This window comes from Musca vetustissima, unplaced genomic scaffold (genome assembly GCF_032173495.1).
Source record: "Musca vetustissima isolate MV318-11 ecotype Yass unplaced genomic scaffold, APGP_CSIRO_Mvet_v1 utg4512, whole genome shotgun sequence".
NCBI lineage: Eukaryota > Metazoa > Arthropoda > Insecta > Diptera > Muscidae > Musca > Musca vetustissima.
This window is the reverse complement of record NW_026880922.1, coordinates 155200-176637: the sequence shown is the minus strand read 5'-3', so window position 1 is coordinate 176637 and position 21438 is coordinate 155200. Positions and strand designations below refer to the sequence as shown.

Sequence of the window (21438 nt, the reverse complement as noted above, 5' to 3'; positions counted from 1 at the left end):
AAAAATTAAGGGAAACACAGCAGGAGGTACCACTAACATTAAATGTAATGTAATGGATTAATATCGTAAGATAAATGTGTAATATATTTTGGTTTTTTATTCTAAAATATATTTGTATTAAATTTTAAATCTATATTTTTATAAGAGCAAATCTTGTTGGGAGCGGTCTATTTATATAACAAGACTAATAGCCAGTGTGTTATTAAAGAAGACCTTCTAGCATAGTGTATATGAAAAGCTTCTCATCTCTTTTTTATTATATTATTTATAAGATGTTATTTTGGTTTTCTATATATGCTGCTTTTCATATTTAGAATAGAGTTCTCATATCATTCAATATACTACATTCAATATTATTTAAATAGAGAAGTCCTGGAATTCTAGAGGAAATTTTTAAATTCAGATCAGCTCCTGTTATTTATAATATAAAAAAGTAAAAGTAAAAACTTTATTTTTATATAAATGTCGAGAAAGTCTGATTCATCTTCTTAACTAAAAAAGGACTTCCTTCGTTGTACTAGAGATCCTTCTGGTCTTCAAAACAAAGTTTTTTTTTTAATTTTCGTTTTTACAAGAAGACCTTTTGGTCTTCTTCCACATACAAACTGAATCTATGCATAAAGGGTTTCTGGTCTTCTTTTATTTTAAAATGTCGTTCGGTATTTCTTCTATAAAAGAAGGGTATCTGATCTTAATAAGAACAATTTCCGGGCTTTCTTCCATATAATAAACCAAGTTTTCTGACCTTCTTTTATGCAAAAATGTCCTCTGATATTTCTTCTATGTATAAAATAAAGCTATCTGATCTTCTTTATAAGACAAATTTCCGGGCTTTCTTCCATATAAGAAGCCATTTTGGTCTTATAGCAGAAGAATTAGATTCTATGCTGTTGAAATCACAATAGACCCGCAATATTATATATAGTTTCAACAATAGATATAGATTGCTACTTCTTCTAGTACGAGTATAAAGTGGCATATACCGGTCCACGTTTTGGTATTACCCCATATAACACTACTTCCCAATTTCCTGTATTTTGATGATTTTAGTTGCATTATCTAACCGAAGGGGCGGGGCTATTATTTGACATTGCGGCCCTAGAGGCCTTGTAACGTTAGCATTTCTCTCTAACTAAATCAAGAACTTTAGGTACTTTTTGATCCAGGGGAATTCCTTATCACCCATTACGTTGTAGTCCTAATCTACGTATCATAGACACTGGCAAATAGCACTCCGATACGCCTTCCTATCCAAAGCTTATTTGGCTTTGGCACTTTTGGCTTTGGCTTTGGCACTTCTCTGGAACCGACAGCGAGGACTTCTAAGTATGTTTGAAACAACTACCCGTGACTCCTTTAACCTCAGTGGCCAGCTGCTTCAGAAGCACCGGCTTAGGAGAGCCCACATCTATTTAAATGTTTCTCTATTTAAAAGTTTCTGAATCCATGGGCATTGGTTGAGTAGAGCACCTGATGTCGAATATGGAAGAGTCTTCTTACCATGGCAATGTTACCACTTACTTACTTCCTTAGCTGGCTTGTTACAGAACGGTTGTTCCATAAGCCGAGCTTAAAAAAAAAGATTTCCAAGCGCATCGGTTTTGTGCGCAAGTCCACCAATTTGGAAGACCACGTTCCAAGATGTTGTTTTCTACTTGGTCTTTCCATCTAATTCGTGGCCTTCCCCTTCTACGGGAACCATCAGTAGGCTCATTTTTATATGCCTTTTGAGCTGGGGCATCTTCATTCATCCGCACAACATGGCCTAGCCACCGTAGTCGCTGCAGCTCAATACGACTGACTATGTCGATATCCGCGTATAAATTGCAGAGCTCGTGGTTCATTCGACGCCGATATTCACCGTCGACGCAGATCGGCCCGTAGATCTTTCGGAGAATTTTTCTCTCAAAACCCCAAGCACTGCCTCATCTGCTTGCGCAAGTACCCATGCTTCTGATCCATATAATAGCACGGGTAGTATCAGCGTCCTGTAAAGTGTGAGTTTGGTCTGGCGGGAGGTGGCCTTGTTTCTAAACTGCTTACTTAGACCATAGTAGCATCTGTTGGCCATCACAATCCTTCTCCGAATTTCAAAACTGATATTATTCGTTTTATTTATGGCGGTACCAAGGTATATAAAGTATTTTACTACCTCGAAGCTGTAGTTCTCAAGTTCCACAGTTGGTTACCAAGCCCTAAACCTAATACTCTTCTGGGCGCCCAGATATCAATGAGGCTCCGTTCGAATACAGTCAGTACCCTGATTGCAAACAGGTCGCATAACATTCTAGCTTAGGGATTCATTCTTTTAGGGAAAACGACCAGGAACCCATTTTTACACCCTTCACCACACTGCGGCACAGGGTATTATGTCTTTGTGCATATGTTTGTAAAAGGCAAAAGAAAACGAGATAGACACATACCGTATTAATTATATAACGTTAAGTTAAGGTTGATGAGACAGCGTGTTGAGGATCTGGAAGGAGCATTTCGAAAAGCTGCTAGTATCAAATAGTGGCGATGAAGAAGATACCCCAGAACCAATAGGAGATGATGGTATAGAGTGTATACCACCTAGCCAAGATGAGGTCATAAAAGCAATTAATCGGCTCAAGAACAACAAAGCAGCAGGAGCCGATGGGTTACCAGCCGAACTATTCAAGACTGGTGGCCAGATGCTGGTCAGGAGCATGCACCAGCTGATTAACACAATCTGGCTAGATGAATGCATGCCCAATGATTGGAACCTCAGCATCCTGTGTCCCGTGCACAAAAAAGGAGACAAGACAATATGTGCCAACTATAGAGGAATAAGTCTCCTTCCCATCGCATATAAAGTGCTATCCAGTGTGCTGTGTGAACGATTGAAGCCAATGGTCAATGACATCATCGGACCATACCAATGCGGCTTCAGACCTGGCAAATCGACCATAGACCAGATTTTCACTCTGCGCCAAATCCTGGAAAAGACCCACGAAAAACACATCGACACATATCATCTATTTGTCGACTATAAAGCCGCATTCGACAGCCCTATCCGTTCAGAGGTGTTTAAAGCCATGTCTGCGTTCGGCATTCCTGCAAAATTAATACGGCTATGCAGGATAACTTTAAGTGGCACAAGGTCAGCCGTTAAAGTAGGAAAGGACCTATCGGAGCCCTTCACTACCGAACGAGGATTCAGACAAGGTGACAGTTTGTCGTGTGATCTTTTTAACATCCTACTGGAAAAGGTCATACGAAACGCAAAGGTGAACAGAAATGGCACTCTGTACACCAAACAACACCAGTTACTCGCCTACGCCGATGACATCGATATAATGGGTCGAACATTGCGAGCGGTAACAGCCACCTTTGAACAAATTGAAAAGGAGTCTGCCAAAGTGGGTCTGGCAGTAAACGGCGAGAAGACCAAGCTGATGGTATCAACGCGCAAGACGTCCAGTAGACTCGGACCAACTGTGGAACTTGAGAACTACAGCTTCGAGGTAGTTAAAGACTTTATATACCTTGGTACCGCCATAAATAAAACGAATGATATCAGTTTTGAAATTCGGAGAAGGATTGTGATGGCCAACAGATGCTACTATGGTCTAAGTAAGCAGTTTAGAAACAAGGCCACCTCTCGCCAGACCAAACTCACACTTTACAAGACGCTGATACTACCCGTGCTATTATATGGATCAGAAGCATGGGTACTTGCGCAAGCAGATGCGGCAGCGCTTGGGGTGTTTGAGAGAAAAATTCTCCGAAAGATCTACGGGCCGATCTGCGTCGACGGTGAATATCGGCGTCGAATGAACCACGAGCTCTACAATTTATACGCAGACATCGACATAGTCAGTCGTATTGAGCTGCAGCGACTACGGTGGCTAGGCCATGTTGTGCGGATGAATGAAGAAGCCCCAGCTCAAAAGGCATACAAAAATGAGCCTACGGATGGTTCCCGTAGAAGGGGAAGGCCACGAATTAGATGGAAAGACCAAGTAGAAAACAACATCTTGGAACGTGGTCTTCCAAATTGGTGGACTTGCGCACAAGACCGACGCGCTTGGAAATCTTTTTTAAGCTCGGCTTATGGAACAACCGTTCTGTAACAAGCCAGCTAAGTAAGTAAGTAAGTAAGTTAAGGTTCATAGAAATCGGTTCAGATTTAGTTATAACTCCCATAAGTATTTTCATCCGATTTTATATAAATTGTGCACCAAACTCCCAGCGTTTGTCCGATTAAGACAAAATTTGGAATACCATACCGTATTAAGTCTATGATAACGTGTGTTAACTTTCGTGAAAATCAGTTCAGGTTTAGATGTAGCTCCCATATATATATTTCCGTCCGATTTATTGTAAATGGTGCACCAAAGTCCTTATATATCTATCGATTTACACGAAATTGCACATGGCGTATTTTATTGAGTTTAGAATGATGTCTGCTGGTTAAAATCAGTTCAGATTAGGAGCTCCCATATATATGTTCGACCGATTTTATGTATGTTTGCTCGATTGCTCAGCGTATCGAAAAAAGTCTGACTGAAATGGATTCAGATTTAGCAGTAGATGTTTAATAATTTACTCTACTCGTCTTCTAAGTAGTCTTTTCAACTTCTATTATTATCTGTAAAAATATGATATTGGTTGGGATCTACTATAAAAAAATATTTAAAATATTTTCTATTTAATAAGAACTTGTAGTATTTTTTTAAACACACAAAGGTTTTATTTTGTCCTGCAATACCTTATAATACGTAAATATTAGAAATACCTTCTATAGGATTGTTTTTGTTGTCGATTTTTATTAGATTACCAAATTGTGAGAGATCCTTGATATGGGATAATAGATATTAGGTTATATTTATTTAAAACATTATTCCGTTATATTATTTACTATATGTTGATGTGTTATTGTCATAGAGTACAACATTATCATGTCATAGACAAACTTTAGAAAAAAAAATCCATTAAAAAAGAAAATCATATTTTAGGGTACTGCATATCAAAAGTTAACCATAAAACTATTTTTTTTTAGATTTAGTTTCTACGCCTAAAAATATACTATACAATTTATGTTCTCCTTTCAAAATACTATCGCTTTAAATGTTTTTTCTTCATCATATATATAATATACAACTACAACAACAAAATTAGCTATTTTTTTATCACCACTATATAACACATTAAAATATTTTTTTAATTTAAAAATTCTTAATTTTTTTTTAATTTTCTGTTAAAACTTTTTTTCTTTTTTTATATATGATAAATATTTTCGCTCCTAATTGTGTTCGTCTTATGTTCGTTCGCATACATTTTGGGGCGTTTGTGCGTCTTCGTTCAAAAACTCATAAACATGACATTCATTACTTTAATCGCAAATAAATCAACCAACCAAACAACCCATCACACAAAAATTAAATCAAAATCTAAACATAATATGACTTAATCCCCCTACCAAAAAATATTGAAATCAACAATTGATTTTGAATGAACAGCTTAAGCCATGCCATAGTTTAGAGTCTAATCATCGCATAACTGCCACAAGAACGGGAGGACCACCTCCAGCTAGGCCACCGCCACCAGCACCTCATTTATTACAGCTATATCAGCAACAAAGTCAGCAAACGCAGGCGCAACAACAACAGCTAATACAACAGCCGGCGCAAATGCAACATCAACAACAATTGCCAAATAATCCCACCTATTATAATCACCCGTATGGTTCACATCCCCATGTGGAGGGTAAACCACCACCACACCTGGCACGGCCAACACCACATCTGTCCTCTTCCACCTCCCCTGCAGATCATCATGAACATGCCACCAATACCATACATAACAATATAATAAGCCACAATACCATTACCACAAATTCGACTTCCATAACCACCACATCTGCAATTGCCCACAGCAACAACACCAGCAATCATCAACAGCAACATCCAACACATCACAACATTGTCACCCCGCAACCCCGAGCATTAACCACCTCTACACCCAACAATAGTCTAAATAGTTTTATACATACCACCGATTCGTCATATGACACACCACCGGATATGCTATCACCGCCCGTACCACCGAGAAGGCAACAATTGCACCAGCAATCGGCAACTTTACCACTCAACATTTCGGCCTCCTCCTCAATGGCAATGTTCAGTGACAATGATAACAGTGGTGTCAGTGGTGGTGGTAATGCGGGGAGTATAAATGCTTTAACCCAAGCCGTGGCCGCAACAGCAGCTGCTGTTACCGCTGGAATAACACGTTTGGAACGCAATTGTTGGCAAGATTATGCCGAGACACAACTTTTACAAAAAGATTCATTGCGTAGCTCATCATCATCGTCGTCGAATCAATCGAATCTGTCGACATCATCTTCATCGAGTGCTTCTTTTGTAACGGCAGCATCACGTTTTTCACTTTATCAATCATCACCACCGCAACAGCAACAACCACAACAACAGCAACAACTGCAACAGGGTTGTGAACCACCCATACCGGCACCACGTCTCAAGAAAGATAAAGAGGTATACCCAATGAAACGAAATCTATTCAATGAAAATCTTCTTCATCTCAATGGCGGTAAAATTGTCTCTAAATGGATTTTGTTTTTGATAATCGGGGAAAAGTGTTTTCTTCTCTATTTGTTTTGGAAAGAGGTTTTGGTGATTGGAATGTTTTTTTTTTTTTAAATTTAATTTTTGGTCTGATAGGTAAAATTTCAGCATGTCCATACCTAATATCTCATTTTCCGACTCGATGTTAAGAAGGAGGATCATCATTGGTCTTTAATAGAATCGGACTGCAGTGTAAAATGTGAAAGACAGAGATCACCCATTTCAGGTTAAAAATTCCAATTTTATTTAATTCGAATCTATAATTATTATATAATGTGCTTTCAAATTTCCAAGTAAATATTAAAAAATGGGATTTAATCAAATAATATCGTGTCACTTCCTGATAAAACCGGAAGCTACCGTGTTCCTCAATGTAATTGAGGAGAGCGACTCGTTGTGTCGCTTAAAATTGTCAAAAAAGCCGCAAAGTCGTTCTTTACGTTGAACGAAAGTCCAAGTAGTCCGAATCCGAGTTTTGCATTATTTTTATTGGTCTTGTGGCATTTCTGAGCGTGTCAAAGTTATTCGAATCCACACGTATTACAGTAAGAGGAAGTTATAATGTCCTCAGTTTTATGGCTAATGAGGATACGCAGGAATGTGCCTCATCGAAATATTGTTTTTAGACCTCATTTTTCTTGGGACCAAATCCGTTTCAGACAATTTGGAGTCGATTTCATCCAAACTATGCACATCGTAATATTTCTTCCAAACGTAGTTCAAGTTCGGACCTGGCGAATATCGGTCCACTCCTTCGTTTTTATACGCTTCACCCCACTGTGGTACAGGGTATTATGTCTTTGTGCATATGTTTGTAACAGGCAAAAGGAAACGAGATAGACACATGGTTCCTTTTGAGAATATGCATAGAATCACTTTCTGAGTCGATTTATGCATGTCCGTCCGTCTGTCTGTCTGTCCATGATAAATTGTAAACAAAGTACAGGTCGCATTTATGATCCGAATTGGATGAAATTTGGCATAGGTCACTTGTTTGGCACAAGGACGAACCCTATTGAAATTGGGAAAAATCGGTTCCGATTTAGATATAGCTCCCATATATATTTTCGAACGATTTGATGTAAACGGCCCCTATATATCTTTTGATTTGCACGAAATTTGGCACAGCGTAATGAATTAGGTCTAGAATGATGTGTGTAAAATTTCATAAAAATCTATTACGATTTAGATATAGTTCCCATATATATTTTCGTCCGATTTTTTGTAAATGGTGCACCAAAGTCCCTATATATCTTTCGATTTGCACGAAATTTGGCACAGCGTAACGAATTAGGTCTAGAATGATGTTCGTTAAGTTTCATGAAAATCGGTTCAGATTTAGATATAGCTCCCATATATATTTTCGTCCGATTTTATGTAAATGGTGCACCAAAGTCCCTATATATCTTTCGATTTGCACGAAATTTGGCACAGTGAAATGAATCAAGTCTACAATGATGTTTGTTAAGTGTTATGAAAATCGGTTCAGATTTAGATATAGTTCCCATATATATTTTCGTCCGATTTAAGGTAAATGGTGTACAAAAGTCCCTATATATCTATCGATTTGTACGAAATTTGGCACAGCGTAATGAATTAGGTCTAGAATGATGTGTGTAAAATTTCATGAAAATCGGTTCAAATTTGGATATAGCTCCCATATATATTTTCTTCCGATTTTAGGAAAATGGTGCATCAAAGTCCTATATATCCTTCGATTTGCACGAAATTTGGCATAGCGCACTGAATTAAGTGTAGAAATATGATTTTTTAATTTCGTAAAAATCGGTTCAGATTTAGATATAGATCCCATATATATTTTTGTCCGATTTTAAGTAAATGGTGCAAAGTCCCTATGTGTTTTTATATATAATAAAGAACTCAAAATGTGGCCGAATGCACAAAACATACTAAAATAAGTGTAACCTAACATGTGACAAGTTTCGATGAAATTGGTTTACATTTAGATATTTTGCTTTAAATTTATTTATTTATTAATTTATTTTTGCTTTAAATTATAATTTTGTCCTATTGTAAGAAGCAACTCTATATCTAACCAAAATTTATAGGTTGCAGAAAGACCTGTTTAATTTCAAATTAATGGTCCTTCAAAAATGCGACGTCTGTTATGCTTCCATCTGTTGAATATACCCAAAGTGGTGAAGGGTATCATATAGTCGGCCCCGTCCGACTTTACTACTTTTCCTACTGGTTTGAGTTATGACAGTCTTGCAGCAAATGCGATTTATAATTTAGAACAAAAATGTTGCCGCCCACCTTTCCATTCAATAGAGAAGAAACACTTTATACAATCCGCATTGAAAACAAAACAAAATATCATTTTCTTTTAAAGAGAATGATTCAATTTTTTGTTTTCTTCAAAATCAAATTAAATCCGCTGCTAACATTTTACCATTTGTCCATTCATTAAAACATTTGTATATCTCTACTGCGTAGTTGAAAGAAAAAAAAAATGAAAAAAATCATAAAGTAAAATGTAATTGTCCCTATTAAACCAACAATCCATTCAACAATCAACCAATCATGCATCACAAATCATCAACATCATTAATAATTACATAACAATAATTTACCTTCTTTTTTAACACCATCAAACCCAATTAACATACAAAATAAATTCATCTATTAACTAACAAATTTCTTTTTTTTTTAGATATTAACATTTCGTTTTTTTTCTATAGAAAAAATTAACCAAAGTCTAACAACAATTTCTTCTTCCTTTTTTAGTTTAGTTTACTAAGTTGTAGTGTGTGTTTTGCAAGTGTATTAGTGTTATGATATAATATTGAAATAATATTCAAAAATGTGTCCTTGTCTTGTATGTTTCTTTAGTGTACTAACATATATTTTATCTATTGTAGGATGATTGCTTATGGTATTTTTATTATGTAAAAAAAACATTTTTACACAGGTAATTTGGAAGGTAACTGAGTTTTTAAATTTGGTTACAAATTTCATTTTCGTCAAGAATATGCGATTCTGGATAATAAAAAAATAAGTCTTTGAAACGAGAAAAGAACAAAATTAATTGGCAGCCTGAAAGTATGCTACAAAAAAGGCATAAAATAATACTTAACAGACAGATAAATAATTCCACCAAAAAAGCAAATCCAATGTATATACATTATCCCTGTTCAACCATGGGAACTGCTGCCCTTGTTTACATGTATAAAAAAGTACGTTCTCTGCGTTCTCTTTTAGTAAGTCATTTCATATGGCGGTTTCTCATATCATATCATATATACATATATCTATACCACTAATGCACATAATGGTACGGTAGCGGTGATGGCTAAACACGTTTTCTCTTTTCCTCTCTTTTCGTCAGTCATTTTTGTTGATGATCTCTCAGTTTCGCTCTCACACACTTACTCTTAATATAGTTCTGTTCAACACTGATCTATACCCATTTCGTTGATATATAATCTCACGGATACCCTCAGTCCACTGTCTAATTATGGGTATCGGAGAAGAAATAGCAGCCTGTGATCGTATTATATAGGTATTGCCTAGCCACATAGGATTTTCGGCAAAGCTGAGTATATATCTCATATCTACCGAGGAGGTAGTAGCCAACTTCACTATCATGCCATTTGGTAGTAAGAGATCTATGAACAGATGAGAGATTTAAGTCCGATCCTGTGACCTGTACGATTAATGGTCAGATTGCTTTGAATGTCCTGTGTATAAAGGTTCCATTTATTTACCTCTACATATATACTGTCATACATGGACTTTGATTTCTTAGTTCGGGTCAAAATTGCCTAATTATCAACTAATATCGTGAAGGATCCTAAGATTTCAACCAAATTCTTCAATCATTTTGGTAGTTATTCATTACGGAATCTTTTTAATGTAAGACGTTTGAATAACCTATGTGTGAGATCCGTCACGTCTCTTTCGATTTCATTGCTAGAGAAGTGCTGAACCATTTGCACACTTCCTAGTCTCAAGAAAACCCTCCTACTTCCCAGCACCTGTCTCCAAATAAGATATATTAGTAGCAATCATACGATCACTGGGCTCACTTGGTGGAACTTTTTATACCCTTTGCCTTATGGCAAACATTTCTACGGTAAAAATGTGCCTCATCAAAATATTGTTTTTATACCCCTGTTTATTTGAACCAAATCTGTTTCAGACAATTTGGAATCGATTTACAAATGTCCGTCCGTCTATCCGCACGAAAACTCTCAAAGGGAGTAACCGATTCCAATCAAAATTTCCACATCATAATATTTATTCCAAACTTCACCTTTATATATATATATATCGAAATATTGGTTTTAGACCCCATGTTTTTTACACCAAATCCGTTTCACACAATTTGGATTCGATTTACAATTGTCCGGCCGTCTAGCTGGTTTGCACGATAACTCTCGAAGGTAATAACCGATTTCGATCAAACTTTGTACATCGTAATATTTCTTTCGAACTTAGTTTAGTGGTACCTTCTCCACAAAATGATAAAAATTGTGCAGAAAATTTAATAAAGTCCGCAGATGGGATCCGTCAGTCCTCTCCTTTTGACCCTCACAAAGGGCCAACATTTTGAAAATTTCTTAATTCAATATCAAACTAATAGAATATCCGATTTGATCCAAACTTTGCAAATCGTATTATTTTTAACAAATCTAGATTCATTTCGAAGATGAGACCATGGACCCATACCTTATGATACCTCTCCCACAAAGGGTAAACGTTTTGCAAATTTGGTAATCCAATATCAAACGATTGGAATGTACGATCGGATCCTAACTTTGCACATCATAATATTTTTACCTTGGCTATATAAAGCTCACAGATGGGATCGGTTGGCCCACTCCTTCTGTCATCTCCCCCACAAAGGGTAAAATTTTTAAGCCATGATCAACATTTTCAAATATTGTTTATTTAATATCAAGCGAATGGAATAGCCGATTTGGTTCAATCTTTGTAAATCGTATTATTGTTACCAAACCTAGATCATATCCGAAGATGGGACCCATGGATCCACTCCTTCTGTTACCTCTCCCACAATGGGTCAATATTTTGAAAATGTGTTAATTCAATATCAAAGGAATGGAATATCCGATTTGATCCAAACTTTGCACATCATAATATTTTTACTTTGCCTAGATCATGTCCGAAGATAAGACCCATCGATCCACTGCTTCTAGTACCTCCCCCACAAAGGGTCAAATTTTTAATTTTTGAGTAATAAAACCATTTGTATAATGATTCCGTATACCTCTGCAAACCATAGGGGGTATGAATTTGTCGGCAACACGGACTAACACTTGTTTACTTGTTTTTATTTTTGGTAAAGGCCATGAGGTCGACCTCATCTTCATCATTGCCATAGGTTGTTGTTGTTGTAGCAGCCCTATTGCTTTTACACAACGGGCTGAGGTGACAGACGTTGGCTGAATAAGACTCGGATTGTTTCGGATCGTAGACCCCTCTGTCGTTGAAACGATTGCCATAGGTTGTGACGGCTATTTGTTTGCCTTTGTAGCATCTTCCGATTCTCATTGCTATAAACAGGTTTGGGGGGTTTCCTCTGTCGCCACCATGATGGAGTCCTTGACAGGGGTATGCAATTTGTGCGAGATAGGAATATTATCAACTAGTAGTTCCCATGTGCCGATACCCTCTTTCAAAGTTCCTCAAATCCTTTTTCGAATATGGAGTTGGGGCCCTTTTTGAGCCCTTTTCTCTAGTTTTTCTAGCCGATGCCTATGAACCTACCTGTATGTTTCCAATTACCTTTGCAGAAGCCTCGTAATTTACTTAACCTCACTTACAACTTCATTACCTAGTGACTGACTGCCTCTAAATCACTGGTTTATCGTCTTGCCGATGCGGAAGTTTCCTACCTCTTGAATTTGCCATATTCACTAGTGATTCACTCGGTTCCACTTAGAACTGAGAAAAAGTCGTCCCCACCCGCTTCTGACACCTGAAGAACTATTTTGTGACATTTGGGACCGTGGGTTCCAAAGTAATGAACTTGAAGGTGTCCCTTTATATAGACCCCCAGATGTGGGAGGTAGACAACAATCCCCGTATGGCTTCTTCTTTAAAAAAAAACCGAATCGACTCTATAACATATGTGATATTTTCTGTATATTTGGAATTTGGTCTGACCAATGGTACTATAATTTAACATTTAGTATTTTCGTAGGCTACCGGACCTGGCAGAAAGTGATCAATGTGGGTCCATGTTCTAGTTAGGTATTTTCAAAGCTCTAAACGCATTTTTCAATCAAAGTGATTGTGCAAGGGAAGTTGGAAAACTCACGGATTTATTGATCTACCTTTCAGTGGAAAATTATCAACCTAGTCTTCTAAATTAAATACTTCTTTAAATTATACATTAAAAATTCCAAATTACCTGTAAAAATGTTTTATTTTTATTCAACAACAAATATTTTTATGTGTTTTTTAATTTTTGCTTGATAACAACAACAAAGAAACAAAACAAAAACAACCCAACCAGTAACTAACCAAAATTTGTTTTTTTTCTTTTTTATTTTTTATGATTTTATGGCTTTGCTTCCAATCTTTCTCTTTGGCTCTCCCTCTCTATGTCTCTCTTTTTTCCCCCGTTATGGTTCACTCTCTCTTTAACAGTCCTTGCGTTCTCTACAGCCCCAACATATGACACTGGGCCTTAATGATACAACGACCACCACAATTGCTAGCGCAAATACCACGAGTACCGATGCCGGTTCTCATTCTAATGCTTCCGAAGAATCAATGAAAGATCTAATATCGCTGGACGATAGCCACAATAGTAGTTTTGATTTGGAGGATTTTGATCCATTGAATCAGAATGCTCGTCCCTTGCCCCCGCTTGGTGGCAAAGTTGGTATGAACAGTAAATCGACAACATTGCCAGCCACTGCTACTAGTAGAACCACACCCAGCCACCAGCAGCAGCACCAGCCAACTGCTTCCTTTATAACAGCGGCCAATAACAGTATAAGTAATCCATTGTATACATTTTATACACCCCAGCATATGGCTACATCTATGACGGCTCAACAACATGCTCCCCTAACCAGGATGCAAGCACCCACAACAGCAGCAACAACATTAATGCAGCAGCATCAACCCCCGACACCACCTTCCGAAATTCCACCACCTTTACCCAAATCGGTACCACCTCCTATGCCACCGCCCGATGAAGATTTTGAATTATTGCGAAAATATGGTCTTGATCAATTTACACTAATAACGACTTCTGTAACAGCGACAAGTACCAGTGCCACAACCATGGCCGGTACGACATCATCCCAGCAGAATGGCCTTACAACGACGGGTATGCAGAATTGGACCACGTTTGATTGAATTGGCCGAAGAATAAACGAAGCCGAAACAACAGCAGTAGCCAGAGTATCACTTGACGTGGTTAACCCGCAAATTTGTGTTGTTGTTTTTTTTTCTTTATTGATCGATGATATTTTTTGTAAATATTTTAGAAAATAAAAAATTAATACAAAATAAGAAAATGTAAAAAATAAAAAAACATATTTAAAGAACACACCGCTTGGCTTCCCCTATCGTTTTGTAGCCCCTTAAAAAAGAAATTCTGTAAAATATTATTAGTCAAAAAAAGCAAGGAAACAAATTGATATTTAAAACTATTATATAAAAATGTAAAAAAAATAATGCCCAAGAATAAAATCACAAATTCTATAACGACAAACAAACAAACCAACCACACACACACAACCCCCTATACATATATAAGTTTATAAATTATTTACAAAAACAAAACCAACAAATTCTTCTAGTGTTACTTGATAATCTAATGTAATTAAATAAAATTGTATCTATGTATAGTTGTACAAACAAACAAAAAAACATCCATTCAAATCAAACAAACAAAACAAAAACACAAATCGAAAGAAAACTAAAACTATTTTATTATACATATTATGGCTTTTTTATATATATTTAAATAATTAAATGCGTGTATGTGTTTTGATCTATTAGAAGTTATTTTTTTCTTTTCGTTGTTGTTTGTAAAATTCGATCAAATCACAAAAAAGCTAAGTTTAATTTGTCAAGGATCATTATGCAAATATAAAATTATTAAATATAGAGAATATTATACATAAATATAAAAACACACACCCACACTTATGTGAATAATATAACAATAATTAATAATAACAACAATAAGACAAAACCAACAAACAAAGAAAGAAAGACGTAATTCGAAATAAAATCCATAATAAATTATTTTAAAATATAAAAACAATAATAAAATTTTTATTAATATTTAAAGGAACGAAATGGTAAGATTTAAAAGTTACTTTAAAAAGACATAGGGATTTGGAATAAAAGTTGTTATATGAAGGGAATTTTCTGATTTGCAAACGGCTGTATTTGAATATTTAAAGGACAAGAAAATTAATCGACATACTTTTTTAGATGTTCTTTGTAGTTGTTTTTTTAGTATAAGAATAACCCTTCTTTTCAACGGCGAGTAAACTCCAACGGCATTCGAAAGAGTACATGTGTGGCTCTGTTATAAACTAGGCTCATTAACATCGTACCAGAATTAACAACATGGTGAACCTATGAAATTTGATTATATAAATTTGATTATGGCTAATGAGGGAATATTAACCTTGATACGGTGAAAATGTGAATCTTCGAAATATTGGTTTTTAGACCTCATGTTTCTTTGGACCAAATCCGTTTCAGAAAATTTGCAGTCGATTTATAAATGTCCATCCGTCTGTCTCGAAGGGAATACTCGATTTCATCCAAACTTTGTGCATCTTAATATTTCCTCCAAACTTAATTCAAGATCGAAGATGGGGAAAATAGGTCCACTTCTTCTGGTACGCCCCCACAAAATGGTCAAAGTCGTTAACAAAAATTAAATTTATAATATCATGCGAACGGACTATTCTATTTGAACCAAACTTTGTACAAACTATCTTAACCAAGCCTACATAAAGTAGGAAGTTGGGATCCATTGGTCCATTCCTTCTAGTACCTCTCCACAAAGGGTCAACATTTTCAATATTTCTAAATCCAATATCACGCGAAGGGAATGTCCGAATTGAACTAAGCTTTGCACACCTATTATCTTTAACAAGCCTAAATCAAGTCCGAAGGTGCATCCGTCTGCCCTTTCCTCTGGAACCTCCCACAAAAAGGGCCAATATTTATAATTTTAATTATAATTTTATTTGAATAACCGATTTGATCAACAATAAAAGCGAAACATCTTTGATAAAAAACATATACCTTATATTAAACGAATAATAAAACCTGTGTGTAACTCTGAAAACCTCCTCCGCAAACCATAGGGAGAGGGTATATATCTGTCGGCAACACTTTTTTATTTGTTTTGACCACAAATCATGTTATAAAATAAGAAAAATCTTGACCGATTAAATTTGTTCCTGTTCATACGATATCTATGTATGCACCGAATAACGTGTTAAAATTTGGAACGGATTGGATCATAAGTTTTTCAGTTATCATGCCCGCCATTCGTAAAAAACTGTTTCGAAAAAACTTGTTCAAAGCTTGACAAACACTCTTGCCGTCACTTGATGCTAAGACAACAAATCGGCTATATCTTCAGAGATGTTGAGATTTTACTTAAATTTTTAAAGGGACATTCTTGAATTAGCATAGGTTCGAAACTACTGAATTACTAAGACTGAAGACACCGATTAAAGGGAAAAGTTTCGCCACGATCGATGAGATAAAAGAACAAGTAAAACCTTAAATACGTTTTACGGACCTAATTCAGAACTATATGCCAAATTTCATGCAAATCGAAAGATATATAGTGACTTTGGTGCCCCATTTCCCTTAAATCGGACGAAACTATATACGAGAGCTATACCTACATCTGATCTAAATCAATTTCAATAGGGTTCGTCTTTGGGCCAAATAAGTGAGCTGTGCCAATTTTCATCCAAATCGGATCATAAATGCGACCTGTACTTTGTTAACAAAAATACATGGACGGACGGACATGCATAAATCGACTCAGAAAGTGATTCTATGCATATTCTCAAAAGCAACCATGGGTCTATCTCTATTATTTTTGCCTGTTACAAACATATGCACAAAGACATAATACCCTGTACCACAGTGTGGTGAAGGGTATAAAAACAGGTAATAAATTAGTATTTTTAAAAATTTTTACAGTTTTGCAAAAAAAAGTCAAAATCGCCGAATGTACCCCTACCCTGGGTAGTTTGGCATTTGATGGGTCACATTCAGCACCATAACCTTGTAATTATCACCGCTATCAGTCTGGTTGAAATGCAGATCCTCTAAATGTTCCATTTTGTTTGAATATGCGACTGAATGTTTGACTTTTAAGGCTATATTTTCTAGCGGCGGACGTTGACGTCTTATGGCCACACGCACTAACAGCAAAAGCTTTTTTCTATCGCATTTTCGTTAATACAAACAGGTTTATTCTTATGTAATTTCGAACCATATTAAACTAATTTTTTAAGGAAATATTATATTACTATATGTATATGCCCGAATGTGCCCACTTTAAAATGTCGAATCTACCCCAAAGGTACTTTCTATAGCTTTTTATACCCTTCACTACACTGTGGTACAGGGTATTATGTCTTTGTGCATATGCTTGTAACAGGCAAAAATAATCGAGATAGACCCATGGTTGAGAATATGCATAAAATCACTTTCTGAGTCGATTTATGCATGTCCGCCCGTCCGTGAACAAAGTACAGGTCGCATTTATGATCCGATTTGGATGAAATTTGGCACATGTCACTTATTTGGCCCAAGGACGAACTCTATTGAAATTGGAGAAAATCGGTTCAGATTTAGATATAGCTCCCATATATAGTTTCGTCCGATTTAATGTAAATGGGGTACCAAAGTCCCTATGTATCTAGAATGATGTGTGCTAAGTTTCTTGAAAATCTGTTCAGATTTAGATATAGCTCCCATATATAGTTTCCACCGATTTTAGGTACCAAAGTCCCTGAAAATCATTTGATTTGCACGAAATTTGATATAGCCTACTGAATTAAGTCTAGAAGGATGTGTGCTAAGTTTTGTGAAAATCGGTTCAGATTTAGATATAGCTCCATATATAGTTTCGCTCTATTTTAGGTAAATGGTGCACCAAAGTGACATAACGTATTGAATTAAGTCTAGAATGATATGTACACCTCCTATATATTTCCGTCCGATTTTAAGTAAATTGTGCTGTGAAGATCCACAGCTAGGCCGATTGACACAACGTACTGAAATTAATATAAATTAGTCCTTGGCAAGTTTGCTTCAAATCCGTTCAGATATAGATATATTGTAGCTTCCATATATAAATTCGGCTTATTTATGTCTGATTGAGATTAAATTTTAAACAGTGCAGCATACCGAATATCGTGAAGTTTGCTTTAAATTGATTTACACAAATCTGTCCCACTGTGCGCAAACGACTCTAAACTTGTCCAAATGAAATGAAATTTAGCATAGGTTCCAGAAAGACATAAAGATCTCATATTTAAGTTCGTTCAATTTCATGTAAAAATTCCTTCAAAAAGCGACGTCTTTTCGGATACATATGTAGAATATACCCAAAGTGGTGAAGGGTATCATATAGTCGGCCCAGTCCGACTTTACTACCTTCCTTACTGTTTTTTTTTTCATTTTTATAACCTTCACCACACTGTGGTACAAGGTATTATGTCTTTGTGCATATGTTTGTAACAGGCAAAGGAAATCGAGATAGACCCATCGTTCCTTTTGTGAATATGCATAGAATCACTTTCTGAGTCGATTTATGCAAGTCCGTCCGTCCATATATTTTTGTGAACAAAGTACAGGTCGCATTTATGATCCGAATTGGATGAAAATTGGCACATGTCACTTAATTGGCCCAATGAAGAGCCCTATTGAAATTAGAGAAAATTTGTTCAGATTTAAATATAGCTCCCATATATAGTTTTGTCCGATTTTATGTAAATGGTGCACCACATTCCTAATATTTGTTCAATTGAGACACAATAGTGACAAGTTACTGAATTGGGGCCAGATTGATGTATGCAAAGTTTTGTCAGGTATAGACTGATGTATGCCAAGTTCTGTTCAAATCGGTTCATATTTAGATATAGCTCCTATATATAGTTTCGTCCGATTTTATGTGAATGCTGCACAAAACTCCCAATAATTGTCCGATTGAGACAAAATTTTGCAGAGAGTACTGAATTAGGTCTAGATTAGCCAAGTTTTGTTCAAATCGGTTCAGATTTTGTTACAGTCCCATATTTAGTTTCTTCCGATTTTATGTGAATGATGCCCCAAACACCCAATATTTGTCCCATTACGACCAAATTTTGCACAGCGGTTTAGCATTATATATAGCTACCATATAGTTTTTTCCGATTATATGTAAACTCCCAATAGTTGTCCGATGGAGAAAAAATTGTGCATAGCGAATGCAATTGAGTCAAGAATAAAGTGTGTGTAGGATCGTTGAAATCGGTTCTAATTTAGATATAGGTCTTATATATATTTTCGTCCGATTTTATGTAAATTGTGCATCGAATAGCCTATGTTTGTTCGATTTACGCCAAATTTGTCAGATTTTATAAAATTGAATGTTGAGCTGCAAAAACCAAATGGTGTATGCAACGGTTGCTCAATTAGGTTCATATTTACATACATACATAATTTTGCTCGATTTCATGAAAAAACCACAATGAATCCAAGTCTACCGTTTGACATGCAATTTTTCATTGATTTCAGAATGATATGTCTATGGGTTTCATGGGTTCAAATATCTATGTAGATCACTCATTTAAAATTGAAAAAAACTTATATATGTGATTTTTATGTCTTTCTGAAACCTATGCTAAATTTCATTTCATTTGGACAAGTTTAGAGTCGTTGGCGCACAGTGGGACAGATTTGTGTAAATCGATTTAAAGCAAACTTGACACACGATATTCGGTATGCTGCACTGTATAAAATTTAATCTCAATCAGACGCCTATTGATTTTTTGGTATACAATTAACATAAATAAGCCGAAATTATATATGGAAGCTACGATATATCTATATCTGAACCGATTTGAAGCAAACTTGCCAAAGACTAAATTTCAGTACGTTGTGTCAATCGGCCTAGCTGTGGATCTTCACAGCATAATTTACTTAAAATCGGACGAAAATATATATAGGAGGTGTACATGTCATTCTAGACTTAAATCAATACGCTATGTCACAATTCGTGCAAATCAAATGATTTTCAGGGACTTTGGTGCACCATTTACATAAAATCGGGCGAAACTATATATGGGAGCTATTTGTAAATCTCCTCCTAATGATAGAGTGTATAAAAATAAAAACATCAGCTTTTCAAGTAGCTCGTTTCAGAAGTGATTCGAGTATTGGATAAAACGTTAGCGGTACATACCTGATGCGACTATTTATTGCTGCATAAATAAACGATCTATTTTTTTTAATCAGAACTCGTAGAATCTATATGAGTTATCGAACATAAACTCAAAAATATTTTACTCCCGTTATAGCTTTATTTTTCTATAGTTATTTATGTAGGTTGGTGTGGATGTTAAAGAATAAGATTCGCTGTTGTTAGTATGTATATAGAGATCATATTGTGTTTACAGTTGCCCACATCTGTAGTACTTAGTTCACCTAATTTGTAAAACAAATTTTGAAATTAAAGGAGTAGAAAAATGTTTCAAAAAGTTTTGCCCCATTTTTTATTTCAGTTGTGAAAAGTGTTTAATTCTAGGACTATACTACTCCGCTATAGTGAGCGATGCACTTGACCGATTAGTTCCTTAATAGCTTCTTCGCGACATCTTTTCCGAATCATGTTTTCCCGGAGTAAACATTTACAACATAAGATTCAAATTTTGTTATTAAAAAAATTGGTTCATTTGACCCGATATATATTGAGATAGCCATTCGAATTAGTTGGTCAACTCGCCTTCGCTATGGGAAATTTGCTATGTTCCACCCCTAAAAATAAAGTCTTTGTAAAATACAAATTTTGATAGGCCAAAAATTGTGAATTTTTCAAGCCCTTTAATGGGAGGTAGACAAAATCTTGATTTACCTCCCATATAAGGGAGGCCAATAATAAGCACTTGTGCAAAATTTTATGTACCTACGATAACACCTTATGTTTTTGGCTGACGTAAGGATCACATACACTCCATAGCCCGGTCCATGATGCAATAATGTATCAAAACAAAAACATTTGTTTTTGTCTTGATTATCCGTCAAATTTTTCTTTATAATATTTGAAATGGTTGGCAACACTGCACATCGAATTCAAGTAAAATTACCCATTTTGGCAGTTAATCGAGACATCAGCTGCGCTAAATGGACTACATATTAATTGTGCCATGGTCCGGACTATGGAACTTTACCTTAAATATTCTTCAAAAAATACCCTTTTGGACTTGGAAATCCACGCCTTGGTAGCACTTTAAGAAAAACAATTTTAAAGAAAATACATGTTAACAAATTTTTAAGTTATCTCCTTGTCCTTGAAAAAATATTCTTTTAAAAAACACACACCGTTGTAGGATATTTGCTTCTTTTAAAAGATTATAGGACCTTTGAAAAATTGCATATAATAAACGGGAGGTATGTTAGGATTTTAAAGATGTTACTTTAAAAAATTTCGTTTAAAATATCAACGTAGTTGATGGACCTTAAAAATCTTTCAAAAAAATATTCACGTATATGGTCTAATTTTTATTTTCACAAAAACCCTGGATATCCCAAATTGTATTATTACAGAAATCAATAGAAAAAATCAAAA

At 35.6% G+C, this 21438-nt stretch overlaps 1 protein-coding gene across 3 annotated transcripts in view; it reads left to right on the top strand.

The window, feature by feature from the left end:
• Positions 1 to 13984, top strand: part of LOC133326872 (DENN domain-containing protein 1B) — a 66911-nt gene extending 52927 nt beyond the window's left edge. For 2 of the 3 annotated variants that reach the window (XM_061535482.1, XM_061535480.1), the window contains one exon: positions 13248 to 13984. In XM_061535482.1, coding sequence (XP_061391466.1) covers positions 13248 to 13967 — 720 coding nt within the window. In that variant the 3' untranslated portion in view covers positions 13968 to 13984. The remainder of the gene's footprint in view (positions 1 to 13247) is intronic. The other variant, XM_061535481.1, reaches the window with a different exon arrangement.
• The last annotated feature ends 7454 nt before the right edge of the window (positions 13985 to 21438 follow it).